Genomic DNA, 22,685 nt, shown 5'->3' on the forward strand with positions numbered 1-22,685 from the left:
AAGAAGGATAACTGCTGCATAATATTAGGGAAGCCAGGTACCTATTTTGTCCCGTTCTATGATAATTTCTTGATTGTACATTTATTTTCTGTCAAAAGAGAGTTTCATGGTTTGACTGAGTGTGTTTTTTAATGGTTGTATTGGTATGAATCTAATTCACCATTGTCCTCCCTCTTACCTCCAGCAGGTAATGGTGGTAGGATGTCTGAACCAAGGCAGCGCTCTCTGTCCACCTCGGGAGAGTCTCTGTATCAAGTGCTTGGGCTAGAAAAAGGCTGTACCCATGATGACATCAAGAAGTCCTACAGGTGGGAAATATACCAAACATTAGCAACTTCTTCCTAATATTGAGTTTCATCCCCCCCCGTTTGCCCTCAGAACAGCCTCAATTCGTCGGGGCATGGACTCTATAAGGTGTCGAAAGCGTTCCACAAGGATGCTGGCCCATGTTGACTCCAATGCTTCCCACAATTGTATCAAGTTCGCTGGATGTCCTTTGGGTGGTGGACCATTCTTGAAACACACGGGTAACTGTTGAGGGTGAAAAACCCAGCAGCGTTGCAGTTCTTGACACAAACCGTTGAGCATGAAAAACCCAGCAGCGTTGCAGTTCTTGACACAAACCGTTGAGCATGAAAAACCTAGCAGCGTTGCAGTTCTTGACACAAACCGGAGCGTCTAGCACCTACTAGCAAACCCCGTTCAAAGGCACTTTAATCTTTTGTCTTGGCCATTCACTCTCTGAATGGCACACATACACAATCCATGTCTCAATTGTCTCAAGGCTTAAAAATCCTTCTTTAACCTGTCTCCTCCCCTTCATCTTTACTCAAAGCCAGGGCAGCTATCTAGGCCCCTTACTTTTTTCAATCTTTACTAACGACATGCCACTGGCTTTGAGTAAAGCCAGTGTGTCTATGTATGCTGACGACTCAATACTATACACGTCAGCTACTACAGCGACTGAAATGACTGCAACACTTAACAAAAGCTGCAGTTAGTTTCAGAGTGGGTGGCAAGGAATAAGTTAGTCCTAAATATTTCTAAAACTAAAAGCGTTGTATTTGGGACAAATTATTCACTAAACCCTAAACCTCAACTAAATCTTGTAATAAATAATGTGGAAATTTAGCAAGTTGAGTTGACTAAACTGCTTGGAGTAACCCTGAATTGTAAACTGTCATGGTCAAAACATATTGATACAACAGTAGCTAAGATGGGGAGAAGTCTGTCCATAATAAAGCGCCGCTCTACCTTCTTAACACCATTATCAACAAGGCAGGTCCTACAGGCCCTAGTTTTGTTGCACCCGGACTACTGTTCTGTCGTGTGGTCAGGATCCACAAAAAGGGACTTAGGAAAATTGCTCAGAACAGGGCAGCACGGCTGGTCCTTGGATGTACACAGATAGCTAACATTAATAATATGCATATCAATCTCTCCTGGCTCAAAGTAGAGCAGAGATCGACTTCATCACTACTTGTATTTATGAGAGGTATTGACATGTTGAATGCACCGAGCTGTCTGTTTGTCGGATTCATAATAAATACCATTACAAATACAAATCTACACTGATTGAAGTGGATTTAACAAGTCACATCAATAAGGGATCATAGCTTGCACCTGGATTCACCTGGTCAGTCTATGTGATAGAAAGAGCAGGTGTCCTTGATGTTTTGTATACTCATTGTATATCTCTCATATACTGTATCACATGAGATGTTGGGAAGAAATTGTGTGATCATCACTTACAGACACTCGTACCATGATGACTCACATTTTCCAATGCAGTCTAATCCATACTAAATCTATGCACACTCATGTGTTCTACACACGCTCAACTCTAGATATGCCCCTCTTTTAACATTTATCACTGAATCTATATGTATGATTGGAACGTTTGTTTTCTACTAATGTAATGTTAATTCATCTCACTCTATTTTTGGTTTGTTATGGAAACTAGGCAAAAATCAATGTAACTTATTTTCCACAGCATGGCAGAAAATTGATGAGAACTGATAGGACATGTAGTAACAGTGTTGTTGTGTTCAACTTATGTAAAGAAGCAAATCATGTTTATCAATGCCCTAATGTTGTTTAAACAAAGAATGTAATACATTTATAGATTTATGCCTTATGCCCGGTTATCTATTTTGAGGTAAGATGGTAGTTGCAATGTTATTATTAACTGCAGACATGAATAACCCCTAATTATGTTCATGTTTCATATTCTCTGAACTTTATTAATTCAATATCTTAAATATGTGTTAGCAATTTTCAAGAACATCGATAACTCTGAAGCATAGCTGCGGGAAGTAGGGGTGCTGAGTGGGCTGCAGCACCCCCTGATAAATCAGAATAAAATAAATAAATAAATAATAATAACCTCTCAGCACCCCACCACCTAAACATCATCCCACAGCTATACTCCTAAGTGGTTTCTAATACTAAAAAAGACATTTGCAGAGCATGTTCACGCACCACAGCAGATGCCACATCTCCGTTGTGTTGTCGTCTTCCAGATAGGGCAGTGGGCTTAGCTCCAGCAGGGATAGATCCAGACAAACAAGTGTGTGTCTAGATAAGTCAAAGAGAATACCTTAATGAAATCCCATAGAGCATAGAGCTGTAGGGTAAACACTAAACAGACAATACAGCATCTATCTTTACACTCCATCTCACCCTGTTTCTGTTATTGTTATTGTGTGTTCATTGATTTACTTTTGAATACCTTTCAGAAAATTAGCTCTGAGGTACCACCCGGACAAGAACCCTGACAACCCAGAGACAGCAGAGAAATTCAAGGAGCTCAACAGCGCTAATTCCATTCTGTCAGACATCACCAAGAGAAACATCTATGACAGCTACGGCTCCCTTGGCCTTTATGTGGCCCAGCAGTTTGGAGAGGAGAATGTCAACACCTACTTCATGCTCTCTACCTGGTGGGCTAAGGTGAGCTTTCACAATTATCCGGAATCCCTGGATGATTTTATTATGAATGGAGGTGAAAGATTGGTGCGAGCTACTGAGTTTGTGTTTGAGTGTGTCTGTGTGCATGTTTATATGTTTATATCTGCCTTGGGAAAGTATTCAGACCCCTTGACTTTTTCCACATTTTGTTACGTTACAGCCTTATTCTAAAATTGATTAAATAAATAAAATCCTCAGCAATCTACACACAATACCCCATAATGACAAAGCAAAAACAGGTTTTCAGATTTTTTTGCAAATGTATCAAAATTGAAAAACAGAAATACCTTATTTACATAAGTATTCAGACCCTTTGCTATGAGACTCGAAACTGAGCTCAGGTGCATCCTGTTTCCATTGATCATCCTTGAGATGTTTCTACAACTTGATTGGAGTCCACCTGTGGTAAATACAATTGATTGGACATGATTTGGCAAGGCACACACCTGTCTATATAAGGTCCCACAGTTGACAATGCATGTCAGAGCAAAAACCATGCCATGAGGTCGAAAGAATTGTCCGTAGAGCTCCGAGTCAGGATTGTGTTGAGGCACAGATCTGGGGAAGGGTAGCAAAAACTTTCTGCAGCATTGAAGATCTCCAAGAACACAGTGGCCTCCATCCTAGAGCTGGCCGCCCGGCCAAACTGAGCAATCAGGGGAGAAGGGCCTTGGTCAGGGAGGTGACCAAGAACCCGATGGTCACTCTGACAGAGCTCTAGAGTTCCTCTGTGGAGATGGGAGAACCTTCCAGAAGGACAACCATCTCTGCAGCACTCCATCAATCAGGCCTTTATGGTAGAGTGGCCAGTGGAAGCCGTTCCTCAAGAAAATGCACGACAGCCGGCTTGGAGTTTGCCAAAAGGCACCTAAAGGACTCTCAGACCATGATAAACAAGATTCTCTGGTCTGATGAAACCAAGATTGAACTCTTTGGCCTGAATGCCAAGCGTCACGTCTGGAGGAAACCTTGCACCATCCCTACGGTGAAGCATGGTGGTGGCAGCACCATGCTGTGGGGATATTTTTCAGTGGCAGGACCTGGGAGACTAGTCAGGATCGAGGCAAAGATGAACAGAGCAAAGTACAGAGAGATCCTTGATGAAAACCTGCTCAAGAGTGCTCAGGACCTCAGGACCAACAGGACATTGACCCTAAGCCCACAGCCAAGACAACGCAGGAGTGGCTTCGGGACAAGTCTCTGAATGTCCTTGAGTGGCACAGCCAGAGCCCGGACTTGAACCCGATCGAACATCTCTGGAGAGACCTGAAAATAGCTGTTTAGCAATGCTCCCCATCCAACCTGACAGAGCTTGAGAGGATCTGCAGAGAAGAATGGGAGAAGCTCCCCAAATACAGGTGTTCCTAGCTTGTAGCATCATACCCAAGAAGACTCGATGCTGTAATCGCTGCCAAAGGTGCTTCAGCAAAGTACTGAGTAAAGGGTTTGAACACTTATGCAAATGTAGATTTCAGTTTTTTATTTGTTATAAATTAGCACAAAAAACAATTTCATCAATTTTAGAATAAGGCCGTAACGTGACAGAATGTGGAAAAAGTCAATGGGTCTGAATACTTTCCGAAGGCATTGTATATCTCTCTCCTGTCAGGGTCTCTTTGCCCTGTGTGGCGTGACAACAGGGTGCTACTGCTGCTGCTGCCTGTGCTGCTGCTGTAACTGCTGCTGTGGGAAGCTGAAGCCCATGCACCCTGGAGAGGGAACAGATAGCTATGTCTCCCCTGAAGACCTGGAGGAGGAGATCCGCCACGACAAGGAGACTGGTGAGGGGACACAGTTAGTGAGGGCAGACACATACAGTATACAGACACACACATACACACACACACATACACATACACACACACACACACACACACACACACATACACATACACACACACACACACACACACACACACACACACACACACACACACACACACACACACACACACACACACACACACATACACATGCAAGCACGCATGCACTCACACATGCACACACACACACACACACACACACACACACAAACACACACACACAAGCTCACACAAGCATTTCACACTTGAGAAGGGCAAGAGGGAAAGGGAACAACAACTGACATAGCCAAAGTTGAATGCTCGCAAGCACCAGCAGAAAGATGTTCATGTCATACCACTAACAGCCTTCACAAGAAGGAACTGATGACCAATGTCCACATGGAAAGGTGAACATGGAGGGAGGTGAAAGCTCATGACTACTTTTCACCAGTGGAGGCTTGTGAGAGGAGTTATAGGAGGACGGGCTCATTTTAATGGTTGGAATGAAATAAATGGAACGGAGTCAAACGTGGTTTCCATATGTTTGATGTGTTTGATACTGTTCCATTCATTTCATTCCAGCCATTACAATGAGCCTGTCCTCCTATAGCTCCTCCCACCAGCCTCCACTGCGGGGGGGAGTAGATAAAGGGCCTCATTGCCAAAATCCGAAGTATCCCTTTAAGAAACACATAGGCTGCTATTTTTCCTACGAGTTCAACAGCACAATATTTATATAACATCCATGTTCGAAAAAAGATCCCGGCTTACAAATTGACTTTGTTACTGTGAATGGTACTTAGAGGTTTATTACATGTTTACAAATGTATGGGAATCAGTGTAGCCAGATAAATAGCTGATTGTTTCTGCCAATGCATCAATTATGAGAAGTTGAGGAGCAATTATGTACAATGAGTTAATGTCTCTGGAGATTCAACAACAAGTAGTTGTGATGGCTTTGTGTTGATGTGATACATCATCTTTGTGCCATTCAGAAACATTTCCTATAACATCTTGGTAAAATAATAGAGGAACAAATAATTTCTAAACATACCTTTATGTCCTGCAAACAACAAACAAACTAACTATACCGTTAAATAGTGAAAACAAAGTGTAACATCAATGAACGGAGTGAGAGAAAATACAACAATAAGATTGACAAAGGTGTCTATGCTGATCATTTGATATTGTAGGGAATGTTAGTGTCATTATTCACAATGTTGTTGTGTAATCCAGATGTGGACACTCCGGTTGTGCACCAGCCAACTAATGCCAGTGAAAAGACACAGTTGATTGGGGATGGGCACCGAAGCTACACCTGAACTTGGACGTCTACAAACCGTAGAGAGGCACTAGACTACATAAACACTACACAGTTCATTTCTATGTCAATGGCTGTTCCCACACTCTAACCCCATTACATTCTCTGTAAATAAGTGCTTTTGGTTGTTTTTATTCAAAACATTTTCTTGATTTCAGTTTTTTTGTTTTCATTGGAGGTAGTTGATGTCATTGTTCCCCTGCAAACTAAATCCATCATCTCTGTCCACTTACCTAAATACCTAAACACTCTGGGGTGCCTTGGCTTCACTTGTGACACAGTACAAATAGCTCAGTGTGTAAATATTACAGTATGTGTATGTATAAAAAATACAACAAAAGTATTTTGTTGAAAATAAATGTATTGTTTTATCTGCCTATACAGTCAACATGAAATGGTATCTGATTTATTGGTATGAGTGTATATATAGGGTGTATTTGTTTTAATGCTGTAGGCTGATGACAGGTTCACAATCAATGTATGACTGGGGCATTGCTTACAGTATCAGCATAGCGTAATTTATTCAAGGTTATGTACTGGTATTTGTTTGAAAAATTAGGTGACCACTGTTTTGCAATAGATTATGTTTGTCATTGGGATGTGGACTGGAGTCTTTTAACATTGATCTTAATCATTTCACAGATATAGGCTAACTTTAATGTTTTCTACAAAAGCAATGATTGTTTACTGATTGACAACTCTAAACAGAGTTAAAGCCCACTATTGTTCAAGAGTCAGAGCAGTGACTTGCCATCATGAATTTGTTTGAAAGGCTCCATCCGGGGTGAAGTCTAGGTACAGATCTAGGATCAGCTTCCCCTCCCCCAATCCTAACCTTAACTATTAGTGGGGGAAATGCAAAACTGACCCAAGATCAGTGTCTAGGGGCAACTTAAGCCTACTCTGTTTGGTAGAGGTATGGGCCTACCCCTTCCTGTTTCAGAGGTGGTAACAGCTGAACACCCTAACCCTTCTCGTGACATTTTCATATATGGGCAAGTAAGCATGGCAACCCTTGACGTGGGGTTTCTAAAAACAGCCTGTGACACTCAATGGATTGCCAGCTAGGGAGCAATGTGATCCGTTAGAAGGAACTTTGAGGACAGCAACAACCGCCTGAGCAGGCCCAGTGACTCTGCATTGTTCTAAAGGAGTAGACATCTTTGATCTTTGCCAAGTCAGTTCTTTAGGGATTGAGGGACCATTGGGGGACCATTTGTTGGTATCCCTAAAGACAGCAGTAGTGGTTTTGTTTTTCCATTGTGCAATGAGCATCTCTCTGGGGTATTCACATTCCACAAAGCAAGACAGCACCATGGACAGCTTGGAGAAACAGCTCATTTGCCCTATCTGTTTGGAGATGTTTACCAAACCGGTGGTCATTCTCCCTTGTCAACACAACCTTTGTCGAAAATGTGCCCAAGATATTTTCCAGGTAGGTTGGTTATTTTACAGCTGAACTTTTAACCTTTAACCTTTACTGCTGTCTCTTAAAGGTTTATCCATTCATATACATTACATGTACAGCATTCTGAAATTGTAGTGAAGGTATTGCTCATCCTTCAATTGTCACTATTCAATTACCACTTATTTTGTAATGCTGAAAAGAAAAGCTATAAAAACAAAGACAGTCGCACATGTATAACCTCCCAGTAATTTATTGGGTAAAAAACCACCAACGTTTCGGCATCACTGTTCCTTCTTCAGGGTGATGCTGAAAAGAAACAACAAGTGTTTCCTCTTGACCCATGCCATTACAGATTAAACTAACACACGTTTTAACCAGTAAACAATGCAAATACTACTAACCAATTTTAGACAATGGTAGGCCTATATTAAAAAATGTCCACCGGCTTTATCTAATGCCATTGATACACTGCTGTCCTGTGTAGGCCTCAAACCCTTATCTATCGACCAGAGGAACCACGGTATCTTCAGGGGGGCGTTTCCGCTGCCCGTCCTGCAGACATGAGGTGGTCCTGGACAGACATGGCGTCTATGGCCTGCAGAGGAACCTGCTTGTGGAGAATATAATTGACATGTACAAACAAGAACAGGAGTCATCAAGGTGAGACAATAAATGCCAAAGAGAAGAAAGCAGGCCTAAGACAATTGGTCTAAGACAGACAGAATATCGTTGATATGTACAAACAGGAGTCCTCAAGGTGAGACACTACAGGCCTATTTAAAAAGATTGGCAAACAATTTAGTCGGAGGCACTCAGCAGCAGTCCCGTGTATGTCTGGCCCACTAGACATACAGCAAACCCTCACACCAACAAATCTGGACATCAAGAAGACTACATACTATCCAGAACAACATATAGAATGAATCGGAAAACTACTGATGAGAAATTGAAAATTGAAGGAGAATATATTTGTTTTTGTAGAGCACCATTGTGAAATCAGGTGTTGACTCATGGGTGGCTCGACACGTTGCCTGTTAGTCAGCAGTCAGTTAAGAGAGGCCTATTTTTAATCCACATTGAGCCGTACTACATTCTCTAGACATCAATATAGTATATAGTCTGCTTTTAGGAGGGATAGACGGGCCCCGTGTAGCTCAGTTGGTAGAGCATGGTGTTTGCAACGCCAGGGTTGTGGGTTCGATTCCCACGGGGGGCCAGTATGAAAAAAAAAAAATTATGCACTCACTAACTGTAAGTCGCTCTGGATAAGAGCATCTGCTAAATGACTAAAATGTAAAATGTAGAAAAACATAACTTCTGTCACTAACTATACGTCATAGATTCCCTACAGAATATGTATCTGCAATAGCTACATGAATTCACTTAACTACATTCATGGTAGTTACTTTTTGTTATCCTAAAAAGCCAAAACAGTAAATCTCTGAAAAGATGTCATCTGCTCCTGCCATTTTAGCGTATAATTTTAGCACAATCAATTTAAAGTTATTGAGTAGATTGCCGGGACAAGACAAATACAATTTTCACATGGACCGTTGCTTGAATCTGGGAGCCAAGTGCAGCAAGCGTTTTGGCCACAGTGGTGTGATAAGCTCATCAAGCAACCGTGGTTTAGGCCTACGTAACACAAGTGGACTATTAAAAACAGTTATTCAAAATGTTAGCATACTCTTGGTTGCCAAATAAACATATATTATGGCTATTCTGAAATGCCAACATTCCATGAGGAGAAAGTCTGTTTGTCTGTACTACATTCTTTCACTTACTTTGATGTTAAATTATTATGGCTTGAACAGTCACATTTTAGGCACTGTGGACACAAACAGTTTTTTGTGACTTGCCAGTGTGACGGACATTACTCTGCTCGATTAACAGTATAGCTTCCTCGCTCACAAACTCTCACTGGTATCTCGATTACACCAGGGCTGCTGAGTTTTTAAAAAGGTCACCATGAAGTCTTTGTCCAATGTGTAGTGTTAATAAACGGGATCCCCAAAGTATAACTGTCACCTGTACTGTAGCAGCAAGCCTGAGCCTGAGCCTGCCAAGTGTGACCAGCCCATGTGTGAGGAGCATGAGGGTGAGAAGATCAACATCTACTGTGTGACGTGTGGCGTGCCCACCTGCTCTCTCTGCAAGGTGTTTGGAGCCCACAAAGACTGTGATGTGGCCCCACTCAACACTGTATTCAATAAGCAAAAGGTTAACTTATTTATTTTACGTTTATATCTGTCTATTTCCTTTTTGCATAATGATGCTTTACAGGTATATCAAATTGAAATCAAACGTACTATTTTTTCTAATGAACAGAGTATCAGAGTTGATACATAAAATGTCATTTTTTTAAATAATGCTGGAGCTCCTCTGTGTGTTCCAGACTGAGTTGACTGACTGTATAGCCATGCTAGTGGGGAACAACGACAGGATTCAAGGCATCATGAGTCAACTGGATGAGACCTGTAAGGCCGTTGAGGTGAAGCCTTCAACCTTTTGTTTAATTTATAACAGCATTTTCACATTGTATAAAACTTAAACAATATTGATGGTAAAAATTGTATTCTTAATTTTTATGCGCCATCATTTTCGCTACTGACAATATCTATATGACCTAGTTATTTGTCAGTTTAACCTTACAGTACAATCATGGCTGTCTTACAGGAGAATGGCAGGAGGCAGAAATCCAAAGTGTGTGAAAGTTTCGATCACCTTTACGCCATCCTGGAGGAGCGGAAAGGAGACATGGCCCTGAAGATCAACGCAGAGCAACAGGAGAAACTGGACTATATAAACGGCCTCATGAGGAAGTATAGAGAGCACCTGGAGAACATGGCAAAGATTGTGGAGACAGGCATACAGACAATGGAGGAGTCAGAAATGGCTACCTTCCTGCAGGTGATGAAAAATGTAGTTTTTGTCCAGAAAGGACAAGAATGGCCTTTATCTATTCAAATAACAAATAAAATAGGCACATAGCCATCTGAAATTCTGTATCAGTGATAAATCAATATCATAATTGGTTATGTACTATGTTTAAATAAAAAGTGTAACATGTTATTACAAACATGCTGTGCAATGTCTTCCGAGATGTTTTCTCAGAAGACATGTTGTGCAATGTCTACATCAGAGCTTTCTGAGAAGTAATTCCTTTCTCATCTTTGCTCCCACAGACTGCAAAGCCTCTTCTACAAAAGTGAGTACACATACCCTTTTGCCAGTTTCAGACTATAGTGCTGGTCCTCAGAAACGACAGTGTAACAGTGATCTCTCTCTCGGTCCACCAGGCTCATTGCAGGCACTAACATCTCCCATCTGGACAAAGTGGAGCGTGGCTATGACAACATGGATCACTACACAGCCAACTTTGAGCGGGAGAGGAGGGCATTGCTCACTATAGATTTTGTGAAAGGTAGGAAGTATTGAGTATAATGAGTGTGACGTCGGCATTTCAATGTTCTTTCACAATGTCCAAAATCACTTCTTTCAGTGCCACAAAAGAGACTATAACAACAGCAAGATCAATGTAAAACTAAAGTAAAATTAAACAATTTACTCTTTTCATATTTTGAACTCTTGGTTATTGTTCAGATGATGAAGACGATGAGGAATTTGAAGATGGAGAAGAGGAAGTAGAATTGAGGCTGATGACAGGGGCGACCCGTGAAGATGTCTCCCCCTCTGCTGCAGGGCCCTCTATCGTTAAGGCCAACCCTCCACAGCCCCAGCAGCAGACAGTAGCCCCACCCCTCCCTCAGAGACCTATTGAGACCCTAGGTGTCATGGCTACCCTGGCCACCCCACAGGGCCCCGCCCGTGCTACAACCCCAGTACAATTCCCATCACTAACGCCAACTCCAACTGCCACCGCACAGGCCCGCGCTACAACCCCAGTCTACTTCTCAACCCCAACCACAAACCCTGTTCAGTTCCCAAACACAAACCTGGTTAACTTCCCATCAGCGGAGCCACCGACACAGGTGAGAGGAGCGTCTGTGACACACTACAGCCTAGCCGGGAAATTTACTGAAAATTTCTCAGCAATAATATATGATATTATAATAACTCATGAGCCCTGGCTAACTCCATCCCAGCAGCTGTCTTGTAAGGGCCTTTAAAGAGAGTGTGTATTTCTCAAGGAAACCCCTAGGTCAAGGTCAAATTTCAGTTCACTAAACATATGTATATTTTAAAATATAAAACTAATATTAATATTACTTGGCTTTTATCTCCTGCCCTCTGTATAAGGAAAATGTGGCTATTGAAACCAGTCAATATCCAATCTGTATCGGAATATTCCAGTCACTATTTAAAGCAGCTGTGCTCTGCTCAGCTCGGAGTGGGCCTGCATGGGACCTGGCCTGGGTTACGGCGGTGGCTTTCACCTCAGCAGGAGGCTTTAATGATGAGACACCTGCCTGCTCTCTGGTTGCCGTAGCCCTGCGTGTGTTAGGGGTGAAGCAGGGAGGGGGACGCTGCTGTTTTCATTGGGATAATTATCAACCACTCTGTTACATGTCATCACCATTGAGTTTCATTTGCATGTGGAGTGCTGATTTGAATGAGCATTGAATTTACACCAACATAATAATGTGGATTCAATTGAAAAGTGAAAAGCCACCTGGAACAGTTTGTATTCATTCCAGAAGGGAAAAAAAAAGAATGGCCTACAGATTCATAGAGGCGTTTATCAGAAAGGGTCTTTGTGTGTGTGTTTGTGTGAGTGTGTGTGTGCGTGGCGTGCGCATAACCTAAAATCATCACTTCATGTTGCTTACATTTGTCCACTGACTAATACTTAAGCACTCAGTCTATAACACTTAAAAGGTTACCCCCTTTAAGTTGAAAACATGAGAAGTTTCAATTCAGTGCAATTTTCTTTTATCAGGTCAAATTGCTGCCTGATATTGTATACTCTGAGCTTATTGTATGGATGTGGATATGGTAATTCAGGACATCATGTTGTATGGGTGGTGTGGTGAGTGTGGTGAGATAAATATGGTATACATGTATTTTTATGTTAGAGTTATTTTGTATTTGGTATCTCAAATAAGTTCTTTAGACTCTACAATATATTTGATTTCCTTAATGAAAATTGTGTTAAATTGGTGCTTTGTAATATGTAAGTAACAATATTTTCCACTCTGAATGTCTAATATCCTCTTTTGAGGCATGTCAGAATTTTTCCTTCATTTTAGTTCTAATTTTGCATGGACCTACAGACATGTTATAGATAACATAAATATTTTTTTATGTTCTCTCTAAATTATACTTTACTTGTTCAAATCAAATCAAAATCAAATGTTATTTGTCACATGCGCCGAATACAACAGGTGTAGACCTTACCGTGAAATGCTTACCTACAAGCGCTTAATTTGAAGAAAATAGAGTTAAGAAAATATTTACTAAATAAACTAAAGTAAAAAATAAAATAATAACACAATAAAATAACTATAATGAGGCTATACACATGGGGTACTGGTACCGAGTCAATGTGCGGGGGTACAGGTTAGTCGAGGTAATTTGTACGTGTAGGTAGGGGTAGGGGTAAAGTATGCATTGCGAGTTTTAATTTGATCCCCTTTACAAACCCAATTCTGAACAATGGACGATTTATACAACGAGTACCTTTGCAATAGTTAAGTGACATAAGGGACCTCTAATGGTTTTGTTCTTTGTTTTTCACAGATTACTTCTGATACGGCATCAAGTCAGCAAAACACAGATGACAAAGATGGACCCAAACACGTCTTCTCCTTTTCTTGGCTGAACAACCAGAAGTAGATGATCATCTTACCTCAATACTTTTAAATTGTTGTAATACTAGGTATTGTTTTGGTTGAGTCAGCCTCCCGCTGCAGGCACGGTTTAAATAATTACTCTGTTACCGTTATATAACTGTAATTTCTCTGAAAATCCTCTCTAGCACTTCTATACTACTGTAAAAACAAATGTCTTTGGGCAGATTTCTGTATTGAGAAAGCCGTGTATAATTTGGCACACCTTTGGGGAATAGATTTACGCGTGAGTCAGAAATACGCCTCAATGTATCGAGACACTCAATTTAGGCTACACCGCAAGCAATGAATGTAACTTTGAAACTTTTTTTATTACAAATATAAATATCAGACATTCTCTTGCACAATAAATATGATTGGCTGCTGATAGTCATATTGTAGGCCTATTTTATTATCAAACTTTAACCAGTTGTACAATGAGAGGGCATTTCAGAGTGGATGAATGTTTGAACAATATATACAAAATATGTTATTCTTGAATATAAATTAAGAAAATTAAATGATATTTGTGTTCAGCATTTCAACTGGCTATGTCTGCTTCTCATCACACAATGTAATTACTACAAAGCGATTTACAACTCGATTTTACAACTCTTGCTTATATCAATAAAAATAATAAATTAAAGAACGAATGTTAACCAATTCAAGAGTAATACAAAAATGGAATAGTAACGTACATTTTATGGCAAATGTATTTCTAACACTCATTTCCCGAATATGTCCATCATTCTTCGGTTACTATATGCCTGCTGCACTAATTGCTCGTCTCGAGCCATTTCTAGAACTTCCCTCAGCAGATGGAACGTCAGGTCCAATGAGATCGGTGGCTCTTCGCCTGGCCAGGTCCTCTTTCCTCTCTCCATGGAATCATCCATCTGGTTAGCGTAGCTGTTCAGAAACCGACTGATGTTACCGACTTTACCTTGCAGAAGACGCTGCGTAAGCTGAAGTTGTAAAGCTCTGTTGACCGTTGTTGACGGCGCAGCAGCTCCAGGAGATGTATTCGACAAGGAGGACTGGGGCGAATTTTGATTGGAGTTGTCAAGCCGACTGAAGTACTCCTCTCCTAGTCTCAGAAGAATAGGGAGTTGCTGTTGCAGCTCTGCGGGAAGATTGTGGGATGGATCAAGTGCTCTACATTCATAGCGGGGTTGGAAGGCACCAAGTAGAGCCACAGCGGAAACGAAGACATTGAACTTCATCTCAGGAGATCAGGATGAATCTGAGAATGAAATATAGGCTCATTTTATCATGTTCATAATCACAATTAAATTAATTAAAGCGAAGATACATGTTGAGTAGCCTAGGATGTAGGTGTCACTTTGACAAAACGTTTTAATTTATCTGTTTTGTATTTGCATTGATTACCAATTGAAATGGAAAAACTAAATAAAAGCAGTTGCTTATGTTGTAATGTCTTATTTAATTACAATATTGTATTATTAACTTTTATGTGAACTATTACCACCCCATCGAATAATAGTTAATACTGTATGAGTCAACAGTTAAGTACTACAATTTATGGTAAATAGGCTACATTTCTATCAATAATTATCTGCACACAACACCACAACTACTTCCATAAAAGAAACAAACAATTCAAGTTGTTGTCAAATACCTGAGTTTAACTGTGACAGAAGATGTTCCCCTGAAGTTGCAATGAAAAGGATATCCTCTTCTACAGTTCTTTTTCCTTCCAATGAACCTGCAACAGTGCGTTTTCAAAAAAGCATCGAAACAACACTTATATATCATAGACCTGAGGCCATGTCATCATGCTCTGACATGATAGTCTGCGCAAGCAGAGGCGTCATGCCCATAGGGGCACGTGCCCCCTCAGATTTGTCCTGTAATGCAGGGAAACTTAAATCCGTTCTACCTAATTTCTACCAGCATGTTAAATGTGCAACCAGAGGAAAAAAAACTTGAGACCACCTTTACTACGCATACAAAGCTCTCCCTCACCCTCCATTTGGCAAATCTGACCATAACTCTATCCTCCTGATTCCTGCTTATAAGCAAAAACTAAAGCAGGAAGCACCAGTGACTCAGTTAATAAAAAAGTGGTCAGATGACGCAGATGCTAAGCTACAGGACTGTTTTGCTAGCACAGACTGGAATATGTTCCGGGATTCTTCCGATAGCATTGAGGAGTACATCACATCAGTCACTGGCTTCATCAATAAGTGCATTGATGACGTCGTCCCCACAGTGACCGTACGTACATACCCCAACCAGAAGCCCTGGATTACAGGCAACATCCGCACTGAGCTAAAGGGTAGAGCTGCCGCTTTCAAGGAGCGGGACTCTAACCCGGACGCTTATAAGAAATCCCGCTATGCCCACCGATGAACCATCAAACAGGCAAAGAGTGAATACATTACTAAGATTGAATCGTACTACACCGGCTCTGATGCTCGTCGGATGTAGCAGGGCTTGAAAACTATTACAGACTACAAAGGGAAGCACAGCCGCAAGCTGCCCAGTGACACAAGCCTACCAGACGAGCTAAATCACTTCTATGCTCGCTTTGAGGCAAGCAACACTGAAGCATGTATGAGACCATCAGCTGTTCCGGATGACTATGTGATCACGCTCTCCGTAGCCGATGTGAGTAAGACTTTTAAGCAGGTCAACATTCACAAGGCCACAGGGACAGACGGATTACCAGGACGTGTACTTTGAGCATGCGCTGACCAACTGGCAAGTGACTTTACTGACATTTTCAACATGTCCCTGACTGAGTCTGTAATTCCAACATGTTTCAAGCAGACCACCATAGTCCCTGTGCCCAAGGACACTAAGATAACCTGCCTAAATGACTACCGACCCGTAGCACTCAAGTCTGTAGCCATGAAGTGCTTTGAAAGGCTGGTCATGGCTCACATCAACACCATTATCCCAGAAACCATAGACCCACTCCAATTTGCATACCGCCCCAACAGATCCACAGATGATGCACTCTCTATTGCACTCCACACTGCCCTTTCCCATCTGGACAAGAGGAACACCTACGTGAGAATGCTGTTAATTGACTACAGCTCAGCGTTCAACACCATAGTGCCCTCAAAGCTCATCACTAAGCTAAGGACCCTGGGACTAAACACCTCCCTCTGCAACTGGATCCTGGACTTCTTGACGGGCCGCCCCCAGGTGGTAAGGGTAGGTAACAACACATCTGCCACGCTGATCCTCAACATTGGGTTCCCTCAGGGGTGCGTGCTCAGTCCCCTCCTGTACTCCCTGTTCACCCATGACTGCATGGCCAGGCACGACTCCAACAACATCATTAAGTTTGCCGACGAAACAACAGTGGTAGGCCTGATCACCGACAACGATGAGACAGCCTATAGGGAGGAGGTCAGAGACCTGGCCGTGTGGTGCCAGGATAACAACCTCTCCCTCAATGTGATCAAGACAAAGGAGATGATTGTGGACTACAGGAAAAAAAAAGAGGACTGAGCACGCCCCCATTCTCATCGACGGGGCTGTAGTGGAACAGGTTGAGTGCTTCAAGTTCCTTGGTGTCCACATCACCAACAAACTATCATGGTCCAAACACACCAAGACAGTCGTGAAGAGGGCACGACAAAGCCTATTCCCCCTCAGGAGACTGAAAAGATTTGGCATGGGTCCTCAGATCCTCACAAAGTTCTACAGCTGCACCATTGAGAGCATCCTTACTGGTTGCTTCACTGCCTGGTATGGCTACTGCTCGGCCTCCGACCGCAAGGTACTACAGAGGGTAGTGCGTACGTCCCAGTACATCACTGGGGCCAAGCTTCCTGCCATCCAGGACCTCTATTCCAGGCGGTGTCAGAGGAAGGCCCTAACAATTGTCAAAGACTCCAGCCACCCTAGTCATAGACTGTTCTCTTGCTACCGCACGGCAAGCGGTACCGGAGCGCCAAGTCTAGGTCCAAAAGGCTTCTCAACAGCTTCTACCCCCAAGCCATAAGACTCCTGAACAGCTAATCATGGCTACCCAGACTATTTGTACTGCCCCCCACCCCACCCCATCCCCCTCTTTTACGCTGCTGCTACTCTGTTTATTATTTATGCGTAGTCACTTTAACTCTACCCACATGTACATATTACCTAAATTACCTCGACTAGCCGGTGCCCCCGCACATTGACTCTGTACCGGTACCCCCCTGCATATAGCCTCCCTACTGTTATTTTATTTTACTGCTGCTCTTTAGTTATTTGCTTTTATTTTTTTTACGTAAAACTTTTTGTATTTTACTTTTTCTTTAAAAAACTGCATTGTTGGTTAAGGGCCTGTAAGTAAGCATTTCACTGTAATGTCTACACCTGTTGTATTCGCCGCATGTGGCAAATAACATTTGATTTGATTTGATTTTTAAAAATGTATTTTTTATTTTTGTTGTTGTTTCTCTGTAATACTACTAGCCACCTAGCAATTTTATGAAGTTGGCTTTAGCTAGCCCAGATAGGTTCCCAATCTCCCAACCTCACAACTACCAAGAAGCCATTTCTAGGCTATCAATCAAGTTAGAGTAGCTAGCTTGTCTAAATATCTAAGCTGGCATGCCTGCTGGCAAGGTTGGTAGTCAGGAGAATAGACAACTCAAGAGGTTTGCTTAGATATGCAGAAAAATATACATATATTTTTTAACATAGAATTAAGCATAATGGTTATGGCTCTAGATTGCAGGAAAAAGCTGTTTCAGGTGTCAGGAAAAATGCTCCAACTTATGGTCGGAGGCCTAGCCCCCCTCTGGACCACCCCCCAGCCATCCTCACGTACTTTGTGCCACCTTAGATTTTTGGGGTGCATGATGCCCCTGTGCGCAAGTGCTAACGTAAAGGCAATACCTGAATATAAATGGGGAGCATCCCTCAGTCCACAGTGGGGTTAATATCAAATGAGTCATACAGTATGTCTAATTGGGATGTGTCGTTTTCCAGAATCTAGAGTGCCATTGTTCAACTAACTATGGATGTGGCCTTGTTCCTGCATTAATTAATAAATTAATTGATTAATGTTATGGACAGTGGTACAGGGTCAATAGTAAAATACAATCTTCATCATCTTCACCACTACAACACTCTAGTAAGAGTCAACCGAACATCATCAGTTGGATGTCATGAATGCAGATTTTCCCCCACAATAAAGTAAGGAATGTATTTTTAATTGGCTGCAGAGATCGATCAGAAATATGGCCTTTGCCAAATATTGTTTGTTTCAAAATGGGTGCCAAGTAGATGTGACTATTATATCTAAACAACATGTAGTTTGTAAAGGGTCAACGCAACGGCAAAGGTCCAGCTACACCTACCTGCCTGCCAAACTGGCAAGAGGTGGGTGGCCTGCACTTACGGAACACAGGAAAGACACCTGTGACCTTTTCCAACAGAAATGATTTGGATTGAATCACTAACATTTCACACAGGACAACCAGAAATTTCAGAACAGATTACGAGGGAGAAGTAGCATTTGAGGGAGAAAATAAAGCAATTTCCCCAGTATTTCACAGAATCATATTATTGCCCAGAGTAGGTTATGAATATAGTTACAGTGAGGGACAAAAGTATTTGATCCCCTGCTGATTTTGTACTTTTGCCCACTGACAAAGACATGATCAGTCTATAATTTTAATGGTAGGTTTATTATAGGATAAAGTAATCCTTCAACCCCCCCAAAATTGTAAAGTGGTTATCCCACTGGCTATAGGGTGAATGCACCAATTTGTGAGTCGCTCTGGATAAGAGCGTCTGCTAAATGACGTAAATGTGCCCTTGAGCAAGGCACTTAACCCTAATTGCTCCTGTAAGTCGCTCTGGATAAGAGCGTCTGCTAAATGACTAAAATGTAAAATGTAATTTGAACAGTGAGAGACAGAAGAACTACAAAAAAATCCAGAAAAACGCATGTCAAAAATGTTATAAATTGATTTGCATTTTAATGAGGGAAATAAGTATTTGACCCCTCTGCAAAACATGACTTAGTACTTGGTGGCAAAACCCTTGTTGGCAATCACAGAGGTCAGACGTTTCTTGTAGTTGGCCACCAGGTTTGCACACATCTCAGGAGGGATTTTGTTCCACTCCTCTTTGCAGATCTTCTCCAAGTCATTAAGGTTTCGAGGCTGACGTTTGGCAACTCAAACCTTCAGCTCCCTCCACTGATTTTTTATGGGATTAAGGTCTGGAGACTGGCTAGGCCACTCCAGGACCTTAATGTGCTTCTTCTTGAGCCACTCCTTTGTTGCCTTGGCGGTGTGTTTTGGGTCATTGTCATGCTGGAATACCCATCCACGACCCATTTTCAAAGTCCTGGCTGAGGGAAGGAGGTTCTCACCCAAGATTTGACGGTACATGGCCCCGTCCATCGTCCCTTTGATGCGGTGAAGTTGTCCTGTCCCCTTAGCAGAAAAACACCCCCAAAGCATAATGTTTCCACCTCCATGTTTGACGGTGGGGATGGTGTTCTTGGGGTCATAGGCAGCATTCCTCCTCCTCCAAACACAGCGAGTTGAGTTGATACCAAAGAGCTCGATTTTGGTCTCATCTGACCACAACACTTTCACCCAGTTCTCCTCTGAATCATTCAGATGTTCATTGGCAAACTTCAGAATGCCCTGTATATGTGCTTTCTTGAGCAGGGGGACCTTGCGGGCACTGCAGGATTTCAGTCCTTCACGGCATAGTGTGTTACCAATTGTTTTCTTGGTGACTATTGTCCCAGCTGCCTTGAGATCGTTGACAAGATCCTCCCGTGTAGTTCTGGGCTGATTCCTCACCATTCTCATGATCATTGCAACTCCACGAGGTGAGATCTTGCATGGAGCCCCAGGCCGAGGGAGATTGACAGTTCTTTTGTGTTTCTTCCATTTGCGAATAATCGCACCAACTGTTGTCACCTTCTCACCAAGCTGCTTGGCGATGGTCTTGTAGCCCATTCCAGCCTTGTGTAGGTCTACAATCTTGTCCCTGACATCCTTGGAGAGCTCTTTGGTCTTGGCCATGGTGGAGAGTTTGGAATCTGATTGATTGATTGCTTCTGTGGACAGGTGTCTTTTATACAGGTAACAAGCTGAGATTAGGAGCACTCCCTTTAAGAGTGTGCTCCTAATCTCAGCTCGTTACCTGTATAAAAGACACCTGGGAGCCAGAAATCTTTCTGATTGAGAGGGGGTCAAATAGTTATTTCCCTCATTAAAATGCAAATCAATTTATAACTTTTTGACATGCGTTTTTCTGGATTTTTTTGTTGTTATTCTGTCTCTCACTGTTCAAAAAACCTACCATTAAAATTATAGACTGATCATTTCTTTGTCAGTGGGCAAACGTACAAAATCAGCAGGGGATCAAATACTTTTTTCCCTCACTGTAATTCATATACTATATAATGAAAGATATGAATGGGGCGGCAGGTAGCTTAGTGGTTAAGAGCGTTGTGCCAGTAACCGAAAGGTGGCTGGTTCTAATCCCCGAGCCGACTAGGTGAAAAATCTGTCGATGTGCCCTTGAGCAAGGCACTTAACCCTAATTGCTCATGTAAGTCGCTCTGGATAAGAGCGTCTGCTAAATGACAATAAATGTAAGATGTCTAAATCTGTTCATGTCTCAATTGAAAATACACTGCAAGCATGTATGTTTACCTGACTGCACAGAGAAGAGATGAGCAACATCCACAGCATTATAAAGGTGTGAGTATAAATCAGCCTGAAAACCCTAGCATTATGCCACCCATGCACAAAGTGTAGGTTTGTGAGGGTGACATTTGAATGAACAGTCACACTGGTCTGTAAGACCTTTCATGCATCCCTTCAAGAGCCAAGTTTCCTCAAATGTTCTTAGCACTAATTAGAGCTGTTGAATGATTCTCTTCCCACAACACATACTGTAAGTCCAGGTTAGTGCGCTACTTTCGACCAGGGCCCTTAGCGCTCTGGTCAAATGTAGTGCACTTTAATAGGAAATAGAGTGCCATTTGGAATGAAATGCAATATTCATGTTGTATCAGACTATTGATTCAGCAATTACAGTCATAATTGACTCCATTGGGAACAAAGACCAAGACATTCAAACAGCTTTTCAAACAAAACGTTCCACTAGATACAGGAAAATAAATAGACAGGAATACCATTAAGGCAATACATGAATATGAGTGTTTCCAATTCATCATCTCTGCTTTCTTCACTCAGCTTTTCAAGACACAATACTTCCCTCCCTACAACTTTCCACCTCCCTATCAGAATCGTAATCAGCTCCTCAGTTGCTGGACCGCCACTGGGCACAGATGGGAGAATGGATTTGTATGCTGTCCAATACAGTGGCGGCTCCTGAAAAAATTCTCAGGGGGGGCAATTTTTCTGATGATTTAGGTGACCTACACACATTTTAAAAAAGATATGTCCAGCAACAACATGAAGACAGGGGCAGCATATAAGTCAATACCAGAAGCATTTATTGACTGATCTGGGGAGATGGATTCCAGTTTCTGTGACAGATTATAAATAATCTCTGATGCCTTTGTTATATTAGCTTTTGGTTGAATGTACACAACGGTAACAAACAATTGGGGGAACTCACGGGGCAGATAGTAAGGTCGCAGTGACACAGAAAGCAGTTCAATGTCGGGGGTACAGAGTCGCTCTCTTACCAGGATTGATTTTCCCTGTGACTGTCAGATCGCGGTCCGCTCTGACCAGGGTGAAGCCGGCCGGCTCCACTTCTCTGTCCGGGACTCTGTCATCCAGCCAAGTCTCAGTAAATGCCAGCAAACAGGCCTCCCGATATTCGTGTTGGAAGCGCAGATTCGCTGACAACTCATCCGCTTTCCCCCTCAGTGACTGGGCATTAATCAGCAAGGTGGTGGGTAAGGGAAGTTTGTTCTGCTGTATTGGATTCCGCTGCCAGCAGCGTTTTCATTATTTAGTCCGTTCGTAGCGGGTATGTACACGATCAACAAGATCAGTCCAAAACCCACCACTGGAAATCCATGGTTGGCAGAATGTTTGTAAACTAAGTGTACAAATTAAAAACATAAAATAACGCCACTAAGTGTACAAATTAAAAACATAAGATAACGCCACACTGCAGGTCGCAACAGAGACGCTGCTACCCGCTATTTTCTTAGTTACGTTCATGGTTACGTTACGTATGACGAAAGCGCGTAAGTGCAAGCCCTCAGAAACCCATAGAGATTGTATTGAAAGCTCTGAAATTTGAAAAAAATAGATTTTACATGGGAGTCTATGACAGACTTCTGGGCGATTTTCAACCTGACTGAAATCGCCCCAAAAGGGGGGGGGGGCCATTTGAAGCACGACTTTAGCCTGATTGGACATTTAGTGGCAGTCAGATCAGATTAGAACACTGATAACTACTGTTGCCGTGATATA

At 42.2% G+C, this 22,685-nt stretch overlaps 3 protein-coding genes across 3 annotated transcripts; 2 read left to right on the forward strand and 1 right to left on the reverse strand.

Moving 5' to 3' along the window:
• Positions 1-201: 201 nt before the first annotated feature.
• On the forward strand, positions 202-6,094 carry LOC311146816 (dnaJ homolog subfamily C member 5-like; the record flags this gene model as incomplete). The annotated part of the gene is made up of 4 exons (XM_084183415.1): positions 202-308; positions 2,739-2,952; positions 4,580-4,751; positions 6,009-6,094. 4 exons carry the CDS (start codon positions 202-204, stop codon positions 6,092-6,094), a joined length of 579 nt encoding a protein of 192 aa, XP_084039541.1.
• Positions 6,095-7,360: 1,266 nt separating this feature from the next.
• On the forward strand, positions 7,361-13,297 carry LOC311147029 (E3 ubiquitin-protein ligase TRIM63-like; the record flags this gene model as incomplete). The annotated part of the gene is made up of 9 exons (XM_084183638.1): positions 7,361-7,528; positions 7,986-8,161; positions 9,541-9,721; positions 9,897-9,992; positions 10,178-10,411; positions 10,687-10,709; positions 10,801-10,925; positions 11,105-11,493; positions 13,202-13,297. 9 exons carry the CDS (start codon positions 7,361-7,363, stop codon positions 13,295-13,297), a joined length of 1,488 nt encoding a protein of 495 aa, XP_084039764.1.
• Positions 13,298-14,015: 718 nt separating this feature from the next.
• Positions 14,016-14,513, reverse strand: LOC311147196 (corticoliberin-like; the record flags this gene model as incomplete). Its single annotated transcript, XM_084183833.1, has 1 exon — positions 14,016-14,513. The coding sequence occupies one exon, from the start codon at positions 14,511-14,513 to the stop codon at positions 14,016-14,018; it is 498 nt and encodes a 165-aa protein (XP_084039959.1).
• Positions 14,514-22,685: the final 8,172 nt, after the last annotated feature.

This window comes from Coregonus lavaretus (assembly GCF_964263955.1).
Source record: "Coregonus lavaretus genome assembly, chromosome: 19".
Classification (NCBI taxonomy): Eukaryota; Metazoa; Chordata; class Actinopteri; order Salmoniformes; family Salmonidae; genus Coregonus; species Coregonus lavaretus.